Raw genomic sequence first — 21,836 nt, 5'->3', positions numbered from 1 at the left:
ATAAAAACAACCAAAATATTTATATCGCCGATATCACGAACATTCGTATAAACACCACCTCGTTTTCGTCGCAATCGCAGTTGTGTTTCTCCAATTATTGTGTGCCAACGTTTAAATTACAGCTAATTTATTGAAAAAAATAGCAAGAGATTTGAAAGAAAAACATTTGATATTAAATTTGTGAGTTTCGACGTTTCGATCAATAAAAACGGGCAAATTATTTTTTCCAATTTTTTATTCATTAATTATAAATTTCAATAATAATTTTTTTAAAAAAGTTGAGTAGGCACCGACAATTTTGGGGTTTGGTTGGTCCCCATCCATAATATAAGCACGCGAACTGAGTCCGTAACTTGATGTACCTTCGTATATAAGTTTAAATCACGTCGGAGTAATAAACTTCCATTATTCAATCATAAAGATAATTTCGATCGTTAGTGAAATACTGAGTATTTAGTTTCGGGATAAAAAAATAAATCGCAATTGTAATACAGTTCACACATTTCGATCACAACGCACTCCAAGATTCGCAACTATATGCTCGCGGCATGCCTCATCATCAGCCACCCACGTTTGTCTTTCAGCCGTCAAGTATCTGTGCTCGAATAACTCATATCTCATATCTCATGTCCAAAATGCAGAGCTTTTAACTCAATGCTCGCACCCGTTATACCCGTTACGCCGCCGTTATCTTCTACCCACCGGCTGCCGCATTATTAATTCTTTGCAAGGTACTCGCTTAACTTTTCAGGTGGCAGCACGTATCACAAGCCCCAACTGAATTTGCTAAACTGGAATGCGCATCACTCTCCGTTCCGAAGGAGAAACGCTTAAGGTGCAGTTGTCTCTGTCAGTACAGTTCACGATAAAAAATTATCTGGCAGTGTGAACTAATTTGTTCAAATGTGGTTCAAATATGGAAGTTGTGGAAGTTGATGGAAGTCTTGCCCGCTACATAATGATTTTCCATTCAAACTGTACAGTACAAATGCGCGTGCGTACAGGCATGCTCGAAGAGAGAAGGAGGGATTCGCCCTAAGTTGCTTTTTTTGTCGGAGCACTTGTGGCCCATTAAAACCTAATGGGAGTACGCATTCCAATATTATTTCAGTTCGATGCAAGCCCCGTCTGTACATGTATATATACTGTAATCGTGCTTATATAGATTCCCGTGTGCAGCGAAGAGACTTTCACTCGCGTATCTTGCACGTGATCGTATTACCTATGGCGGTATTTCCCTCGACGGGTATATAAAAAAAAATCCCATAATTTTCGTTACCCACATTAAAACAAACACATTCACATGCATACGCGCGCGTAAAATGTCGATATTAACATAGTTTCTACTTGTTTATTGTTTTTCTTGAGTGTTGTTTAAATGTTTTTTTTCCTGATTGCGTGTATTAAAAAAAATTGAAAATTTTTGGTTCTGAAATGTTCTGTACGATCGATGGATCAGGTGTCGAGGCTTCTTATTACTATTTAAAGTGCTCACGTCAGATTGGAAACAGACACATTGCGGGAATGAGTTCAACGTGATGAATATTGTTGTATTTAGCGCGTTACGTGTTTAAACTCATAATTTGAATACGAGATTTTTAAAACTCTTTATTCGATTCACGGAATAACAAAAAAACAACGTTTTGTTCTTTCGGTTGATAATTGTTTGGAGTGAAATACAGAAACAGAAGAGAGAGAAAAAATTGGAAAGTATGGGTTTTTCCACTACCCTTCAGGGACAATCGTCTCACGAGGCTCTTCTTGGAAGACAAGATGCGGAAATTAAGCTTTTGGAAACTATGCGAAGGTGCTTGACTACCAAAGTCAAGTCCGACAGGGAATACGCCTCTGCCATTTCTTCGCTCACTGTACAAGGGAAAAAAGTTGAACGTTATGATGACCTCTTTGGCAGCCTTATAGCTCAGGTATGAAATTCCAAAAATAATGTATATTGTCCATTCACAGCAACCTCTTTTGGTGCTTAAAAAATATATTTTACTCAAAGTCCGTCATCCAAAGAATGTTCTTGAATTCTTATTATATATATTTACAACAAGTTTTTATTTTCAATATAATCATCTCAGTGTCACTTTCCTTTAAAAATGTATGAATTTCTTTGAAAAAGAAGAATTTCCTCCTTTGATACTAAGAAAACAGATTTTTCCTTTAAAAAAGGTTTTAGGTTCTATTCAACTCCAAAGAATTTATCTTCAGCCAAAAGATATAAAAATTATTATTTTACAGCCATTTAAAAACAAAAAATACCTTTTAAGCTTCTAACAAGTTAATTTTACTCCTAAGTTGTTCTTTTCTTTTGTCTCAACTCAAACTTTGATAGATAAACTTAAACATTTATAGTTATGAAGAAGCAGTTGGGTAAACAAAAAAATTCTTCTGCTGTTCCTTTGTCGTCATGATTTATTTGATTTATTTCACGGGGAGTTAAATGATGGAATTGTTTGACTTTAAATCCAATTAAATTTCCCAGTTTCATTCAAACTAATGTAATTCATTTTTTTCCAGAGCTGGCGTGACATCATGGAATCATTGGAACAAATAGCTAAACTTATTAAGCAACAGGCAGATTCAATGGAGAATATTGTTGTAGAACACATAAGTAGTTTATATGCAGAAAAGAGGAGAGCCCGGAAATTATATCAAGAAGAACAAGTCTGGCTAAACACCCAGTTTCAACAGGTTTCTGTTTTCACTTTTACTCCTATTTGTGTATTGGTTTGTTTTGATGTAATTTCATTAGAATCGGAGGAATCACAGAAATTTATTGATTCTCTTTTTCCACACAGTTGAGTGACGATGTGGCCAGAAAAAAGACAGAGTACCAAAAGAATCTCGAGGTGTACAAACTTGCAAGGTCGAGGTTCGAGGAACACTATGTCAAATGTAAATAAAACTTGAGAATTAATCTTTAAAAACTTCCCGATTTTTTCATTATTCTAGTTGAAACAAAATTCAGATATTTTGCTTTTGTCAGAGTTTTGTTCAATTTGTACATTTTTTTTCAAGTGCTCATCTATGACTCAACATATGATAAAGTTTTCTTGCTTTTTCACTTAAACAGGCTTGAATTGAAATATTTTTCGAGATATTACCAGCTAAGCAGAGTTAACACTTTAACAACTGTTATTGATTGATTGGACATTTCTATTGATGATTTTGTGTAATTCAAATGATAATAGACAACAAAAAATAGACAAAATTGTAGTCGATTTTACACAAGTTAACAGCGAAAACTGAATTTGAATTTTAGCTGGGAGAGGAGGAAGAAAATTGGATGATGTGAGAGAAAAGTATCAAAAAGCTTGCAGGAAGTTACATTTGACTCACAACGAATACGTGCTTTTACTCGGGGCAGTTGCGGAATGCGAACAGGATCTAAGAACTTGTTATTTGCCAAGTCTTCTTCATCGGCAACAAGCGATTCATCAAGAATTCATAGTAGGCTGGTAAGTGACGACTTATTTTTCGTTGCTAAGTTACGAAATTTCTATGTGGCATGAAACCGTTGCTCATGGGTCATCATTTTATCAACTCGGCAGGAAATCTGCGCTCATTCATCTCATTAACCGACTAACAATACTAACGTCATTCTATTTGTTACTCTACCATCAGAGGATAGAAAAGGTAAATCCCCACTCAAACTTGAAAATATCACGTTCATCAAAGCTTTTTGTAAAATCGACACTTGAATGAAATTTTATTTCAAATCGTACAATTTATTTCTACTCTTATGATTGTTGATTCCTTCATGATTTCTAATAAGCTTTTCATTTCTTTTGCCGTTTAGATCTTCAAATGCAAAGAATATTTTTTCTATTATTCGCAGGAAAGCCATTCTTCAAGATACTGTCAAATATTCTGATTTCACTAACGAGAAATTTCGTGAAATTCACACCCGAATGCAGACGGGAGTTGATTCGATAAAACCAGTTGAGGAATATCGAGACTTTATCGGAAAACACAGGTACTAGAACAATAAAGTTGAGATAAATGACAGATCAGATGAAATGAAGAAAAATGTGAAAATTTAATGGCATTATATTTGATACAGTCATGACAGTTATTTACCTAATTATCTAAAAGATGCAATAGAATGAAATATGGTTTTTATTGAATGTTATTTGGAAGAATTAAAATATTCATACAAACGAATAAAAAAATATCCACAGAACTCGTCCAGCGTCGCCGTTGCGTTTCACGTTCGACGACAACCTCGTCGACGACACTTCAGGAAAGTTGTTACCGAACAAATTGACAGTGGACAATTTGACGATAGATTGGCTTCGGAGTAGATTGAACGAGCTTGAAACGTCGTTAAAAACGACACAGCTCAGTCGACAAACGTCCCAACAAGCACAGGAAAATAATACTGACACAAAGCCACATAATTTGGATTATTCGCGTGAGAGGGAAGAGCTGAGATTACGTTGTCAGGAAAAAAAACTTCAGAGACAAGCCGAAGTCATACGGGGAGCTCTCAATGAACTCGGTTGTGAAGAACTGCCCTCGGGATGCGATCTGTCCATGGAAGGTTCCTTCACTGAACCACCAGTTACCATGAAGGTAATTTACTCGAATTTTAACTCGTGAATATTTTATTGGGGAGTGTTTCAGGCTCGAAATCGAGCCTGAAACTAATGGCCATGAAAGGAAGTAAAATTCATTAGCTCCAACTCGTTGAATTTACAGAGGAATACAGTACCAGACACGGGTATCTTCACCCTGAGGAACCAAAGATTTATGACTATATTAAGATCTCCCTTTAAATCTTTGCCATCTATAAACGATGGTAAGAATGGGGTTATTAGGGCTAATAGCGTAGGATCGACACCAAAGCCGATTCGCGCTCCCCCGGTAGTACGTTCCATGTCAATCGAATGTCTGTGTTTTTTGTCTTCACACGATTAATATTCTCTTAGAGAAATGGATCTTGATCGATCTGAGAGCGTGAAGAGTGCGACTGGAAAGTGTTGAAAATTGATGAAAAAATTATCAATTGAGATTCGAAAAGTCCAAATCGAAATATCTTTGCAACATCAATTTACAAGTGTCTAAAATATTTTGTTTTACATTTTGTTCAGTGTCAATAATTCATATAAAGAAAATGATAAAATTATCTAGTTTCAGTTTTCAAATTTCTTTCTGTTAGTAAATTGAAAGCTTCAGTAATGCCTTTCAAACTTTTATAGAAAAAACATTCCCAGTCTTTAATGATTTTTATTTGGCATAAACAGTCAGATAAATACGATTGTTATTGGGAGTATTTTTTTTCTTTCGTGTAAATTCGTTACCGTTATTCTTATGAAGCATGTAAAGGATCAATTTTTTTTTTAACTACTTTTATGCAGTCTGATTTTTGTTTGATTGTTTTTCCTGCAATGTACATAATTGCTTGTCATAATTAAAAAAAATGAATTCAAGAATTTGTGAAACGAACAACGTACAGCTATTCAATTATAAATGGAATGAGTCGAGTGATTTTATTAACGCACGAGATTTTTTAATGAAAGCTTGTGGCTGGGTTTTCCAAATATTTGATGTTGAGTTCGTGTTGCATTTTCAGGAAATATTTTTAGAATTGAAGTAATAGAAATTTGTACTGTACAGGTTCCTCTTCGAGGCGTCACAAATTCAAATAATGGACCACGTGGTAGCGGAGCTCTCATCGACGAGGAGTGGTTCCATGGGGTTTTACCGCGTGAAGAAGTTGTTAGACTATTGGTAACTGAGGGTGACTTTTTGGTTCGTGAAACAACGAGAAACGACGAGTGTCAAATCGTTCTTTCGGTCTGTTGGGATGGACACAAACATTTTATCGTACAAACCACACCGGAAGTTAGTCCTTAAAATGTCACAAATTTTTTCATCCCGTTTCTTCTATTGTTTGCTAGAATTATATTTTTTGTTTATTTCAACACAGGGACATTACAGATTTGAAGGCCCCACATTCCCTTCGATACCAGAATTGATAATTCACCAATGGAAATCTGGTTTACCAGTCACTAGTCGATCGGGCGCGATTTTGAAAACCCCTATTTTGAGAGAAAGATGGGAACTCAACAACGATGATGTTATTCTTCTAGATAAAATAGGACGCGTAAGTAGAATTTGAATGATAAAAAAATTGAAGGAAAAAATTTGTGATAAAAATTGCACCTTCAATTTTTCATATATTTTAGCGTAAATAACTCATTTTCACATTGTCAATTAACGAAGAATGTTCAAGAAAAAAAATCATAAACAATTGATACTATTAAATTTACAATCGTTGAGTATTGACTCAAAAAGGAACAAATTGGAATTAAAGTCAATTGAAATTTGCATGTTTTCGTTTTATTTAAAAACACGTGTTTCGCAACAAAATCAGTGGATAAAAAATGAATGCAATGTTTCATTCCACCAGGGGAATTTCGGTGATGTATATAAGGCGCAATTAAGATCTTGTAAGACCGAAGTAGCCGTGAAAACTTGCAAAGTGACTTTACCAGATGAGCAAAAACGAAAATTTTTGCAAGAGGGTAGGATTTTGAAGCAATACGATCATCCAAATATTGTCAAGCTTATCGGTATATGCGTACAAAAGCAGCCGATAATGATAGTGATGGAACTGGTTCCCGGTAAGATGAAATATTTCGATCATCTTCAGTCTTTGAATTTCTTCACAAAATTTGAGCTTATCGATTTATAATGTTGATCCAGGTGGATCGCTGCTGACTTATTTGAGGAAAAATTCCAGTACTATAACGCAGAGGGAACAACTGCGTATGTGTAAAGACGCCGCAGCTGGAATGTGTTATTTGGAATCAAAATATTGTATTCACAGAGACTTGGCCGCTCGTAATTGTCTCGTCGGTAAGATCGAATTTCTCTCCTTAATTTGAATTGATTAAACTCGAAAAATGGATCATTTCATTATTCGAAATGTGCATTTTTCAGTATAAACTTGTATTTTGAAATTTTGATAACATATCAGTCGTAAAATATTTGGGTTCAGTGGAGCGTCATCGTATTGATTGTCATCCCATTCGGACTTGATTTGATTATTTACATTACCAATTTATCGGGTCTAAATGATCGTTTGTGGAGTTTTTAAATTGATTTTTTTCTCAACAGGTTACGAATCGATCGTTAAAATTTCAGACTTTGGAATGTCCCGAGAGGAAGAAGAATATATAGTTTCAGATGGTATGAAGCAAATTCCTATCAAATGGACAGCTCCGGAAGCTCTGAATTTCGGTAAGTATTTTTGACCGTAATTCTATTATTTAATAAACTCAACATTATTATTTTAAAAAGTAGAAATTGAACGTATCGCTGTAAAAATTGAGTACTCACAGTCTTTCTTCATTAGGCAAATATACGACGCTCTGCGATGTGTGGAGTTACGGTGTTTTGATGTGGGAAATATTTTCGAAAGGCGGAAATCCTTATAGTGGTATGTCGAACTCGCAGGCACGAGAAAAAATCGATGCAGGTACGGATCTCGCAGTTTACAATAGAAGCATTGAAGTAAAACGATTCGAGTAGTCCGAAAAAAGCAAAAATTCTCAAGTGATCGAATGAAAAACGCTATTTTGAAAATTTTCAACAAGCTATTGAATGAACTAGAGAAAAATGTTGTCAACCAAATTGCTTTTCGGATAAAGTTCGATTTTCTAAAGCAATAAACTTATGATTGGGTGATTTTTAATCTAACTTTTGTTTAAATCGGAATATTTACATAATCGTTGAGGAAAACTAGAAAGATGTTTCAATGACGTAAATTTGATTTTAGGGTACCGAATGCCTGCAACGGAAGGAACTCCTGATGAAATATATCGGTTAATGTTACGTTGTTGGGAATACGAACCGGAAAAGCGACCGCATTTCGAACAGATATATTCCATAGTCGAAACTCTGTCCCAGGTGTATTTGTGAAATTGGACGAGAACTCATAATCAAGCGTCGTCGCGTGTTAACGATGTTTCCCCCGTACATTCCCAGCATAAAATTTCGTCCGATCAGAATTTCAGAGCTTAGCAATTTCGAAGGAAATGTATTCACTTTTTCGTATTTATGATTATAGATTTTCACATGTGCCGAATGATTGTTAATAATCGTTTTAATATTACAGTATTTGAATTCAATTCGGTGTTTTTTTTAATGCGTGTGATTTTTTTCATAATTTTTTGTGCTTTTAGTTGGCCGGCGTTTTTGAGTTAAAATCATCCTTGAAAAGTGCTCAAATTAGTGTCTGGTATCACGTATCAACTACATACAAAGTTCATATCACAAAGCTAGCCGATATATCGGTTTTCCCGTCCTCTAGACGTTAACTCTTGATTATCCTGTACAATTTATAATGTATCGCGAAATTTTAATATATTTTTGGAGAAAGATCGATTATCGAGCAATAATACTCTAAAATTAAGTTGAACGAATAGTTTTACAAATGGTGCTTTTAGGAAAAAGTAACAAAGGAATTTCGAAGAACCGCTTCGGATTATAAAAAAAATCAATGTACTCATTCAAACGTTTTTCGTTGAAATAATGAGCTAAAAATAATTAGGCTTTATCATTGAGCGTAAGTTTTCACAACATTCAAAAAGTCGCTAGATTTCTAAATATTTCAATCGAAAATAGCTAAGTGCCAAAATTTTGATCGAATAAAATAATCGGCTGGTTATGTATGTATAATACATGTCCATTTTAAAAAATCTTGTACCATAAATCGTTATTTTCGAGAAAGTGGTCGTTATTCGGGTTAAGTTATCTGTAGAATGTTGTTTTTCTTCTGGGCTTTTATCCGATTTCATTTGACGGATACAGTATGCTCGCTGATTATTCCTTCTAAATTTGTTGCAACTGCCGATTCCATGTAAGACATCAAAATCGAGATGCAACTGTAAATTTCGAACGAAATGCAAACCTATGCATTTTCTTTCTTCCTAAAAATCTGCCTCGTTTAATGATTTTTTCGGAATCAACTTGTAACACATTTTAAAGTTGTATTACGAACGATTGACATTCGAAAATTGTTGCGACTAGATTTCCTTGCGTCTTGAAAAATGCATTCGCAAATTCTTATGTTTAGTTGTAAAAAAAAAAAAAAAATACATATTTATCATTTTCGTTTTATTGTCGTATTCGTGCCGTCTTTTTTGTAATATTCTCATGTGAAATCCTCTCATTTTGAGCTCCCTCTTTATACGTTCCTATTCAATATCCATTTTAGTGCTGAATTAATTAACCTAACAGCCAAGCAAATATTTTTGGCTGTTGAAACGGTGTAAAAACTCTTTCGAGATATTTCATTCGTTCAAACATTATCGTTTTTAATCGTTTTCCATTTTCTTCTCTCTTCCATTCAATTGCACTTGTCGACTCGAAACTTGTGATTGTTTTTTCTATTACAACTTGTAAATTTACGAAATAAGAAATGAGAAATTGAAAACCCGGATGACCTACTCGTGGAAATTGCTCCGAAATTCGCGACAGATGTTTTTTCATTCAATATGTTAATGTTCCGTAATAATTGCACGGTGTCGAGTATGAAATTCTTTTTAATTCAATACAGATTCGCACACCATTATTTTCTTCGTTTTTATAGTTTTTTTTTTATCATTCGTGAATCGATATGAAACGCATTAATTTGTTTCTTTGCCGTGTGTTTTGCTTACGGGTTAAAGACGGTCGCACGGTTGCCTAGCAAATTCCGTTGAACATGATACGTACTCCAGATTTTTGGTTCACACGGGATTACTCGTACATATTTTGTTTCTTTTTTCATTATTTTTCAATCAAACCCAACAGCGCCTAAACACACTCAATTATTCGCTAAGCAAAAGTGAAGTGTTATCACTGTGTATGGCTGAAAAGTATAAATAATAAATAAACAACTCAATATTCATTTTTTCTCTCTGTCCGTGTCAACGGGTTCTTTCTTGATGGAAACTTTCGTGTCACTCTTTTTCTCTTTCTCTGCATCGCCGGGATCTTTCTTCAGCGATGATTTGTTATCGCTCCACCTTGTATCCGTTTTCGATTTCGATTCTGATTGCGATCCGTTTATCTCGCTTGATATTTTCTCGTCTTGGATCTCGACGATCTCCACCTTTTTCGTGTCGTTTTGCAATACTTTTGACGTCATATGATACACGTTTTTCAAGGTACTCAGGTACATGTGAGTTTCGGTCTGTAAGAAATAATTTTTTCGTTAAAGTGTCATACTGAAAATTGTTGTTCTCAACTTGGTGCAATTTTTCATCGATTGTTAAAGGGTGATGCATTTACGGAATAGTTTTAGATGAACGTTTTTTAAAATGCAATTTAGATTATTAGAAATGGCGTGACTATAGTTTTTTTAGTGATATAAATCTTCCTCATTCAAAAATTCTGTCTAAATTTAAAACATGTATACTTGAAATTTTAACAGGGTAAACTATATTTTGAATCACAGCCGACGAAAGGGGAATTGAAACGACTTTTCATTTGATTATGAATGTGCACCCATTTGGAAAAAAGATTGCTTTGAGTATCGTTAACTTACAGAAACTTTTTTGAGCTTTTCGTCAGTACTTCTAAGTTTGTCTTTATACGCTCTCAAATCGTCGGTAATGTCTTTAATAGTGTTCGTCTGTTTGCTCGATTTCTCGGCAACGCTGCTCAGTTCGTGTTGTATTTCCATCATTCGGGCTTCAGTGTCGAGTCGTGCTTTTTCCGATCTCTTTAATTGGCTAACCAATTTTTCCACGTCGAGCAACGATCCTTTGTACATGATAAAACCATCGGATATGAATTCACCCTCGGAATTTTCGGTAGTGTCTTCGCGACGAGCACGTTTCGAAGCGGGTCCGCCTCCCACAAATACTGGCAATAATTTTTTATTTCCAAGGGCGAGTGATTTCAAAAATTCCTCTTCATTGTCCATCTTTCCAGACGCGTCGTGTTTTTCCACGTCTTTTTCCTCCTTGATCTCTTCGTCTTTCGACTTATCCGTTAATTTTCGATAATGAAGTGAATCTCGTGTCACTACTTTTTGAACGAGCTTTCGAACTTGAGCGCGCGATAGATTCAGACCAAGGGTGTAAATCAATTCTTCAATGTCTTTATCGAATATGTAACCACAGTGAGTCTGATCGAAATAAACGAAGGACAACAAAAGGTATGGATCGTGTGTAAATAGTTTCACTTTTTTCTTCTTCCCATCCTTGTCTTTATCTTTTTTTCCCTCTTTCACTGAATCATCATCCTAAAATGCGACGAATATTCAAAGTGTCAACGAAATCGAGTTATCGAAGAAAGAAAAAATCTGTAAATGTTATTTACAAAATAGAAAAAGATATTGGATTTCCAGGATACGAACCTCAGATTCTTCCTCGTCTTCGTCATCTTCTTCCTCATTCTTATCTTTGTCTTTGTCTTTTTCGTCGCTCTTACTCCTCGTTTCCTTCTCTTCTTTCTTGTCCTTGCTGCTTTCTCTCTTTTTGTCGTCTTTTTTACTACACTTCTTGCTATCCTCGTCTTTTCTTTTGTCTTCCTTTTTATCTTCTCGTCTGTCCTCTTTTTTGTCCTTCTTCTTTTCGTCCTCTTTGTCCTTTGGCTTTTCCGGTAAAATACACAACGAACGATATATTCGAAAACCAAAATCACGCATCAACATCTCGTTGAATAACTCGGCGAATAGGGAGACCTCGAAGGAATGCTCCTGCGGAATAGATGAAACATTTTTTTCATTCTTCTTTATTATTTAGAAACATTAACGTTTCTAAGGAAGCCGTTCGCAATGAATAGCTTCAATTGCGCTTATGTGGATTCGATAAATTTTTACTTTTTCGAAGCTCAAAAGAATAAATAATACCTTAGTATCTTCAGGTCTGTAGTCGAGCAAAACACTCAATGACATGACAGTGCAATCGAATTTTCCGCTTTTCGCAGTTCTCGAAGGATGAACAATGATGTGCGAAGATTCGGGAAGGGCATAACGTTTTTCCAGTAAAGCGCGTTCGCGTTCCATTGTTTTCTTCCTGTCATCATCGTGCTGTAACATTTTTCGCGATGACTTTTTTCCCCCTTATTATTCTCAAATGAACACGATAAAGTTGTATTAATCATTGAAATTAGGGGTGATCGAATTACCTCTTTGCCATCTTTAGCTTTTTTCTCGTCCTTAGAGTCCTCCTTGGGCGGAGGTGACGTTTCTTTTTCATTTTCCTCGACTTCGTCCTGTCGTCCTTCTTCTTTCGCTTGCTCAGATTTGACGGCTTTTGCGAGTCGTGCTGTGAGTTGCGACTTGAGGCCCTTCGAGCTGAGATTACGTGCGGTCAATTCTTGCCGTAAATCATTCACCTTTGAATGAAAACGAAGTCATAAAAAAAGAAAATAATATCAATTGTTTTGGAAAATAAACAGAAACTTTCTCAACATGGACGAAATTTATCCCTTATAGTAACCCATTTTCAGGCATCGCATTCAATCCTGAATGGTAACATATAAATATATATTCACGGAAATGTAAATTTAAAAAAAAAAATCACTGTACTCAAACTCACGTTCATGTTTTTGGGATCGAGTTCAGAGTAATGTGTCGGCTCTTTTTTCTCTGTGGGCGCGTCGTCCTGGAAAAAGAAATATAAATAGTGAGCAAAAGGCGTGTAATCAATGAATATCCGTCGTGAAGGAAAAATGAAAACTACGAAAAAACAGAAGCAGAGGCCCTATGACCAAATGAGACCGATCCCTGTTCATTTTTTCATCACTACGCGGGCAGAGTGAAAAGAAAACAAAAAATATATATACATGTGTGTGTGTATATATATATATATAATAACAATAACAACAATAATAATAATCATGGTTTTCTCCACAGACGTTGACCCACAAGAATGACTCGAGTAACTCCTCAGAATCTCTTAGTGTCCTTGCTCTGGTGTCGGTGTAGTTGGTAGGTGATGGATAAGTAATATCAGTAATGTATCCAAAAAAAAAAATATATATATATATAGATATATATAACAGATATGAAAAATGACGATGACAACGAAATTATTTCTGTCTTTGCTTTTTGTCTTTCTATCTCATTGGAATATCGGTTTTTTAGGATTATTGGCTAAGTAAAAAAATAATCGGTAAATTATTTTTAAAAAACCGGGCTCGAGGTTCTCGTATGTGATAGTAGTGCTCGGACGCTTTGCCTCTGACGAGTTGTTAAAAGTGAGACTGCCACAGGCTAGAGGAATATTTAGATCCACCGTGCTTATAGACATCGATTGTTCAGTTAGCTTGTCACAAAAGAAACGAAAAATAAATGAGATTTTATTTAAAAATACCGAAAATGAAGCGAATGGAAAAAACATACGGGCCACTTTTCGGGAATTTATCACAATTTGCTGGTTTCGATCGACGAATTAAATGCAGGCTACTGGAAAAACCATTTTAGTAACGACAAGGCGAAGGGCTTGAGACGGGCCAGGGGAATCACGAGTTTTTATTTTAAATGTATGTAAATATACGAGGAGAGTCAGAACGAAAATCCATAATTCCGAAAAATGATTGCACACAGCTTATAGTGTTGAATCCGATTATCACGTTTCCAATTCTTCAAGGCATTTATCGTGCTAAGATACGTGTCTCAAGACTCGAATGTTTTTCTAATTCTATTTTCATGACAATAATTTCTATTCCCTAACGAAATTTTTAAACGCACATTCGATAAAAAATGTTATAATGGTCTTTTAGACAATTCAGCTGTAAAAATATCTATATCCCGGAGGATACGAAACTCAAGCACTGCTGTTTCGAAATTTTTAATTTCTAGACGCAACTGCAATACTTCATCGCGGATTTTCTTATTTTAGAAAAAAAATTTATGAAGATTACGTCGGGATTACCAGTCGCGTATATTGCAGCACGAAGAATAACCTTAAAGCAAATTTGGGCGATTTTGAATGGGTCTTTGCGCTCTATCCAGTTCTGATAATAAAGTATTAGCAAATAAAACTCAAAAATAAAATAAATGGATATATCGACGTTCGTTGCAAACCTCCTAATATATGTTTGTTTAAAATTATGATAAAAAAAATGTAAAATAGTATGGCATGATGTGTGGGCAGTGCCTTTTGATCAGCGGCGGCAGCCTCATCAGTTTCTATCGCAGGATCCGAGTCGTCCGAGTTTGATACGGCACGCAGCAACTTTCGTTCCAGTTGCTTCTTATAGTTGAGATGAAAAGCGTCCCATTCCAACCTGGTCGGTACACAGCTCCATACATCTGGGAGAAATAGTATGACGGTTTCAACGCGCGAAGGCACCACTCGACCGGACTTGTGGGTCGTTTCTGCACGTCTGTAGTAGAGCTCCAGGAAGCGGTACCTGCGCCGCAAGGAAAAAAAAAACAATATCGAAACGTCAACTCAGGTCAATGGCGAGTTAGCCACGGCTTAAGTGCTAGCGAAGAGGAAAAAAAGGAAAAAAAAGAGATACAGAGTGAAAGAGACGGAAGACATCAACGAGAAGAATATTACGACCGTTACAAAGCGAAAACCGCTTTGATTTTTCTACAAAATAACAAATATAAATGGGCTGCGAGATCACCAAACGCTACAAACGCCAAAAACGTTTTCGTGCTTCAGGGTTCATCGTTTTACAGCCGAAGTCAACACCGCCCATGAGTCCTCGGATCCCACAGCGATACCCACGAGGATATACAAACCTTATCTGTAAGTCGCAAGCTGTACAAAACTAGTGTACTTTTTTCTCTTCAGAAAGGATTAAAAGAAGTCATATGACCAAGTTCTCGCTCATAACAGCGGAGAAAATTAGGCTACTTTGTATTGTTAAGATGAAACGATCGAGATGGATGCAAGCTCTCGAGATCACCGTGTGTCAGGGATCAAATTCTCCAACATTAAACTTTTTCTGTGTCTTTGAATATTGTGAAACGGTTTCTAATATTCGGGATCTATCTCTTGCTTCAAAATTATTTTTTTAAATATTTTTTCGTTGTGTCAAAACCCCAATAAATGAGATGAGCTACTGTCGCGATTTTTCAATCAAAATTCCCTGTCAACACGAGGAATGAACTTCGTTCAATTCAATATTCGAGGAAAAAAAACCGTGACAGTTGCATTTTGATATTAAGGATTTTGTGACAGTGCGAATTTCGTAGTTTTTTCTTTGTCAACGCGCCGTAGACTTCTTACCATTGAGTGCAATGGGACAAATCGATTCCGGTCAACGCTTTGCAAGTCCTAACCGCTGTTTTGATCAGAACAGAGGGATCTTTGTCTGGATTCGCGCCATCCAACGACGGACTCCATGGACCACCGATCGCCATAGTCTCATTCTTTCCACGCAAACCGACCAAAAAGTTTATCAGTCTTGTCGGATGAACGTAGTCACGGTCCGGGTCTCTGTCCTCGCTCACGCCGCAACAACGTTTGTAAATCTCCTCCATTGCTGGCATCGAAATTAGCATCACCTGAAAAAATACGCGAGAATTAATCTCTTCTGGACTGCTTCGAACTCCGTTTTCGAAAGCCAAGCACTCCAAATTTCTGAGCCGCAAATTATCGTATAAGAAATAAATAATACGAGATTTTTAAAGAAAATATAAAACACTTTTTTCAGTTCTTTTTTTCTGATATAAATACGACGTGCGCTGTTTTTACTAACTTTGGCAGAAAAAAGATAATCAGCATCTGGTGGCTCGAGTACTGCGGTGTTTTCGATGAAAGGATCAACATCCTTGTGCATGACGTGGAAGGAGCACGGCTTGTTAAGTGTAAAGGGCATATGCGGTGGAAAGGCGTCCACCCATCTGAAGTTCGTAGAAAAGAAGTCACTAGGAATGTACATATTTTGATAACGTCTCCTAACTTCTAATACGTCCGCCTCCGGCCTGTAATGGCAAAACATATCAATATAACAACCATGAAATCGAATATAATTATGGATACTTTAGAAATTAGATAAATGAATATAATCATAGGTGTATCACTTCCTTCAAAATGAGCCTAAAAATAAAGCGTGTCAGAATTTTCTAACAATTTGAAGCCTTGTACGAAATAATCAGAATGAACTATTGATTCAGGAAGCATCAAAACTATTTTTTATCATCACATTTAATAAATACGTCGATACCAATAATCTTTTATTTATAAGAAACACTAAAAGGTGTTTTCATTGTTTAATCGAATGAGAACACTGGAGTAATTAAAGTATCGAAGATATTTTTATAGCACTGTGTGACCTAAACCCGCATTTAAGTCACGCTTTTCCGTGACTTAAATAGCTCTTTTTTACACCGTGCGAAAATGAAACAACTAACTTCACAGATGCATAATAAACAAGCAAAAGTACTTTGACATTTCCTTTGACACTTCGAAATTTACAGCAAACGAATGTCAAATGAGGGGTAGGTTAGCATTACGCTTAAAAACAGTTTCATGTTATTGAAAAAGTGACAACGGTAATTAAGACGTAACGCAACAGTTTGTAAATCGTGAATTTTAACTTTTATTCGAAAATGAACAGCTCGGAAAGTGAATTAAGTGAAAGTGAAATTGTCCCGGATGCCATAAAAGAAATCGCGAAATCTGTTACCCTTAATTTGTTGCCCAATAAATCGAAAAAATTATATACAGCATCATACAACGCCTTCAAGAAATGGCGCAAAGAAAATAAAGCAAATTCATTTTGCGAAGATGTAATCTTAGCATACTTTGCCCATTTATCAAAAAAGTACGCACCGACAAGTTTATGGGCAACGTATTCTATGCTAAAATGCAGTATCAACACTTATGATCATGTCGATATTGGTCGCTACAACAACCTAGCATCTTTTTTGAAAAAGAATAGTTTGGGGTACCGACAAAAGAAGTCCCAAATTTTTACCCGAAAAAACATTTCACAATTTCTAAACGAAGCACCTGATGATATCTATTTATGCGAAAAAGTAAGTAAAACTTGAATACTATACATTCTTGAAATTGAATCATTTATTGTACAAAATAATGTTCAGGTAGCTCTAATCTTTGGAATTTCCGGGGCATTACGGAGAGAAGAGTTGGTAAATATTACCATCAATGACGTAAAAAAATTGGAAGACGACGTACTTCTTGTCCAAATACCAAAAACTAAAAACTACGTTCCACGGTCGTTTACAATAAATGATGCATTATTCAACTTCTGTTGGAAATATATGCAAGCTAGACCAGAACCTTGTCCCGTGAATAGATTTTTTCTTCGCTATTCAAACGGAAAATGCACGCTACAAGCTGTAGGAATCAATAAATTAGGATCGATGCCACGAGATATTGCTGAATATCTGAATCTGCCTGACGCCAAAGAATTCACAGGCCACAGCTTCCGAAGAACTTCGGCAACTCTTTTAGTCGATGCTGGTGCCGATATAACAACATTGCAGCGACACGGGGGCTGGAAATCTGCGACAGTTGCTTTCGGCTACATTGCAGATTCTATCCAAAATAAAAAACGGATTAGCGAAAGTATCAGTAGTGGAATCGAAATATCGAAGCGAGCCAAAAAAGTTGTTTCTGGAACATTGTTCGATAGTGGAACATCGACTTCTGGGGTCACTTCCGAAGTTGCGGTTATATCGAATAAAAAAAGATTGATGACGGCTCAGACGAATACTGCCTGTGTCGATAGAAATAACGACAATTCGAAAATTCCTTCGAATACCGCCTCTGTCGTCAGAAATAACGACAATTCGAAAATTCCTTCGAATACCGCCTCTGTCGTCAGAAATAACGACAGTTCGAACATTCCTTCGACATCAAAGGCAAACAATGTTCAACCGGAAGGATCAAAAGGACACTGTTTCTATCATCCGGACATCGGTTTATATTTTAAAGATTCCACTGATAATGAAGCACCTCGATCGAATTACATATTTAACAATTGCACAGTAACCATAAATGGTTCTGGCAACAATTTTACATTTAATAATTGTAATATTATACGAACGTATAATAGTCAAAATGAGGTCCAACAAGCAGAGGAAAATAGTTAAAATAATTCGTTAAAGTTGGTTAATACACTATTTAAATCAGTTTTAAGAATTTGTAAAATTGAATGTATTATAATTTGTTGAAATACTTTTTCAAGTACATTTTTGAATAAACGGACTTGAATTGAAAAAACGTATTTGAATTGAATAAACGTACTTAAATTGAAAAAACGTACTTGAATTGAAAAAACATATTTGAATTGAATAAATGTATTTGAATTGAATAAACGTACTTGAATTGAAAATACGTACTTGAATTGAAAAAACGTATTTTATTTTACTTTTGAAGATTCAATTTGATCTCTAGGTGAGCTGTACCCCCCGAAACCCCCTTGGGCTAGTTTCAAATATTATTTTCGTTATGTCCTTGCCACTTTTGCCTTCGGCTTGAGTGACAATTGTGCATGGGTTTGATATAACCCTTCCCAAGCTGCCTAATATACTATTTTAAGTACATATTTTTAATAAACCTAAAAGATAGCGGGTTTATGTCACACGAGCTATAAAATAGTATACGATACTCGTGACTTAAGTAAGCCTATTAATGCACGGCGTTTAGCACCCTCGCTGCGCTCGGGCGCTAACTTCACGCCGTGCAATAATGGGCTACTTAAGTCACACGTATCGTAATGTACTATAATGTTTTACGATAAATCAAATTAGTAAACAGAAAATAAATTTCTATAAAACTCAAAGTGAAACTTACAGATCGAGTGCAATCTTTGGTATCTGTACCATATAACGTGGAACGACTCTAGTACGTCGTCGTGGTCTTGGCGATTTGCTTCTCCTAGTTCGAGATGGACTGCGTTCTTCCTTCTTCTCTCGTTCCCTAATTCGATCCTCGCGGCGTCGCTTTCTCTCGATTTCCTCATCGTCGTTCCGACGTTCTCGAGGTGATCGTTCTCGCACTCGTGAAGTTTTATTGCGATTGCTAGTCGCGTTATTCGGCGCGTTGCTGTTTACAAATTATGTTCATTAGAACAATATTATAAATTTAAATAAATGCAAATAGAACACGAATGGAATGTGAAGAAAATACAGATCAATTGTTGCTTATGATTTTTATCAGTTTTCACGCAGATTTTGTGTTCACCTGCTATTAGAGTTCTCATTCGGTGGAGGAACAGCGTTATAAGTACTGGGTCTGCTACTCTGCTGCGAACGATTTGTTTGTTGAATGGATGGTTGAACGTTAGCACTGTTATTGTTACTCCCCATTGGCAGCACTTGAATCCTTGTTGCATTCCATTTGAAAGGCATTGACGGATTGAATGATGCTTCGACCAGAACTCTATCTCCTACCACTGGATTTGAGCCTTTTACGCATGCACTGTAAAAATAAAATGTTATGAATTCAGTTTCGAATGAATGTTAAGCACTGGATTTTGAACTATCGTGCGTTAGATAAAAAAACTTGCTATCAAAAGCAGGACAAAGGAAAACAAAACAGAATCGAATCTGACGTTTCTAATTATTCAAAAAATTTGAGTATTCTAGAGCTTAAATCTCAGGAACTTGCCTTGTTTGAAAAAACACATCCTCGTCAACAAAACCAAAATTATCATGAACTTTGGTGACAGTGCCAGTAAATACGCGTTGCTTAGTCGATGAAGATTGTACATTGGATTGTACTTGTTGCGGAACTCCAGTAACTGATTGTTGAAAAGCATTTGTATTGAGAGCCCTGGGCGTCGGATATGAGACGGTTGCCACCTGAGGGTACAATTGCCCAGCAATTCCTGAAGGAAGATTTGATCCAAGGCTGGCCATTGATGCCATTGTCAGATTGGGCTTAAAAAGCAAAAAAATTATCAATCAAATTAGATTAGCTTGGCCCTACTCATTTTTTTTCAACATTATGATTGGTTTATTTACTTGTTGCAATCCCAGACTCTGCTGATAAACTTGCTGAGTTTGTTGCTGGTATTGGACCATCGGTTGACCACCCATTCCTCCCATAGCCTGTCCCAGCATTTGCTGCTGTATATTCTGGATTCCCTGGCCTGGTGATAGGAATACTAGTTTGTGAATAAATATGACGTTACGTGCCACGAGCAAATGCAATGAGTTCTTATACCCTTTTTTTATGGTATAATACTATATATAACAAAGTAAATTTAGATGATAACCAAGCTATCCATCGCTACTTCATACAAATCTTTTCAAATATTTGACATTGACCAGCTGTTGTGCTTTTTGATGACGATGAATGGCATATCGATGAATAGCACTTCATTGTTCATATTAGACTTCTGTATTGTAATTTCATGATTCTTAATGTTGCTGACATCTGTTCAGCAATCTTGGCTGCAGTGCCTTAGAGCTTCTTTTGTTTTAATCAATATGTAGTTAATTATATTTTTTTAAATAGTTTTCTCAGAATTTGATATCTCTATATCAATTATGCAAAATTCTTGAAACAGACGATTCAATATTTATTACAAAACATATGAAACGAAGTTTTCATAAATATGTTTTTGCTGCTGTTTCAGGAATATCTGATTCCTGGGTCTTGTTCTTTTCATTAACTAATTTTTTATTTGAGAAAGATTTGATGAAGAATAGTTCTATTGGTCAACTAGGTTTACATGAATGAGGTGTCCTAGAAACATGCTAATCATTTGGAAAATTTCATGTACAAATATTTATACAAAAACTTTGATTCCCATACTTTAAATGCATCAAAAGTTGCAGGCACTAATGCATTACTTTTCCAACTCCAAAAAGCATTCCCATCTTTTTGGGCTGTAGTTGCATGTTTTTAGAAGTGAATTTTTAATAATTTTGTAACCAGAAATAGCAAATGAATTCTAGGCTGTACTAAAAACAAATTAGGTTTTTGTTGCACGACTAGAATTTCAACCTCAAAAATATACATCGGAGGAAAAATAAATTTTTTGCATTTAATGATTTGAGCATCAAAATTGTAAAATGGAAATCAAGGATAAACAAAAATAACCTAGAATAACAATAGTGCAACATTTTTTACGAGCGATTAATTTGTTTGGGAAAAAAAAACACAACAATAAACATCAATTTTTCGAGAAGTTTGCATCTTTCATGTTACAGTTCCAAAAACAGCGGTATTCGTAAGGTTTCAGGGTATATAGTAGCGTTTTATTTGATCTTGCATATGAATTACATCGATTTATTTAATGGCTCTGCATGCACGTCACGAGCTTTTATAAATAAACCGTTCAGCCATTTTTCATGCAACTCTACTATCATCGTCGCTTCGGGTATTGGAAAAATGACGCGATTATTTGATTCGTAAATTATTAAAATACTGTTTTTCTTTAATCATTAATGTTTTTTCAAGAGTAACCGACGTGGTATGATCAAACATGGGAATTCGGGGGCATTCGTGCTGCAGCTCGAGAGTACAGTGCGTGTGACACGTTCATGTTGAAATGTAAAATTGTGATTACATATAGTAACTTACCTGTGTTACGAACCCACGGTGGATTCTTTCCGGCGCCGAATGGCGACATGTTACTCATTTTATTGACAGTTTCACTCAATTAGTCTTCAATTCGATTAATTAAAACTTATTTTTCACCTAACTTTACATCCAGCGTCATTCACTCGGGCGCCATATTTTTGGACACTACTGCTTGAGTCAAGAAAACTTGTTTATTGCGCGTACTTGTATTTTTCACGTTCACTCAAGAAGTTACAAAACGTTTATTCACAAATTTTATCAACTTATTATTCGATAATCAACTCGATTTCTTTTTCACCTACTTTTTTATCCCGAAATTATTTCTTCTTTAGAAGTTTTATGATCACGCATGGGGGAAGTTTA

The 21,836-nt window shown here is 35.8% G+C and overlaps 2 protein-coding genes across 6 annotated transcripts; one reads left to right on the top strand and one right to left on the bottom strand.

Moving 5' to 3' along the window:
* The first annotated feature begins 1,069 nt into the window (after positions 1-1,069).
* On the top strand, positions 1,070-9,907 carry FER (tyrosine-protein kinase Fer). Of its 2 annotated transcripts, XM_043417937.1 has the most exons (14): positions 1,070-1,925; positions 2,524-2,697; positions 2,805-2,901; positions 3,269-3,464; positions 3,845-3,982; positions 4,188-4,581; positions 4,708-4,875; positions 5,626-5,853; positions 5,939-6,115; positions 6,422-6,635; positions 6,718-6,870; positions 7,132-7,254; positions 7,370-7,492; positions 7,793-9,907. In XM_043417937.1, exons 1-14 carry the CDS (start codon positions 1,713-1,715, stop codon positions 7,933-7,935), a joined length of 2,541 nt encoding a protein of 846 aa, XP_043273872.1. In that variant the 5' UTR covers positions 1,070-1,712; the 3' UTR covers positions 7,936-9,907. The 2 variants fall into 2 exon arrangements, with proteins under 2 accessions (XP_043273872.1, XP_043273873.1); XM_043417938.1 differs by lacking the exon at positions 4,708-4,875 and having other exon boundaries at positions 1,073-1,925.
* LOC122409983 (cell division cycle and apoptosis regulator protein 1-like) lies at positions 9,116-21,809 on the bottom strand. Of its 4 annotated transcripts, none has more exons than XM_043417933.1 (14): positions 21,474-21,809; positions 19,907-20,049; positions 19,551-19,822; positions 19,125-19,361; positions 18,735-18,986; positions 15,670-15,895; positions 15,198-15,475; positions 14,112-14,367; positions 12,549-12,614; positions 12,136-12,345; positions 11,858-12,058; positions 11,363-11,704; positions 10,547-11,248; positions 9,116-10,192 (listed from the first exon to the last, which is right to left on the bottom strand). In XM_043417933.1, the coding sequence occupies exons 1-14, from the start codon at positions 21,529-21,531 to the stop codon at positions 9,905-9,907; spliced, it is 3,531 nt and encodes a 1,176-aa protein (XP_043273868.1). In that variant the 5' UTR covers positions 21,532-21,809; the 3' UTR covers positions 9,116-9,904. The 4 variants fall into 4 exon arrangements, with proteins under 4 accessions (XP_043273868.1, XP_043273870.1, XP_043273869.1 ...); XM_043417935.1 differs by having other exon boundaries at positions 11,858-12,037; XM_043417934.1 differs by having other exon boundaries at positions 19,907-20,034.
* Between the last annotated feature and the right edge of the window lie 27 nt (positions 21,810-21,836).

The sequence above is a fragment of the Venturia canescens genome, chromosome 4 (genome assembly GCF_019457755.1).
Source record: "Venturia canescens isolate UGA chromosome 4, ASM1945775v1, whole genome shotgun sequence".
NCBI classification, from domain to species: Eukaryota; Metazoa; Arthropoda; class Insecta; order Hymenoptera; family Ichneumonidae; genus Venturia; species Venturia canescens.
Note: the sequence above shows the minus strand (reverse complement) of the source record. Positions and strands in the feature narration are given on the sequence as shown.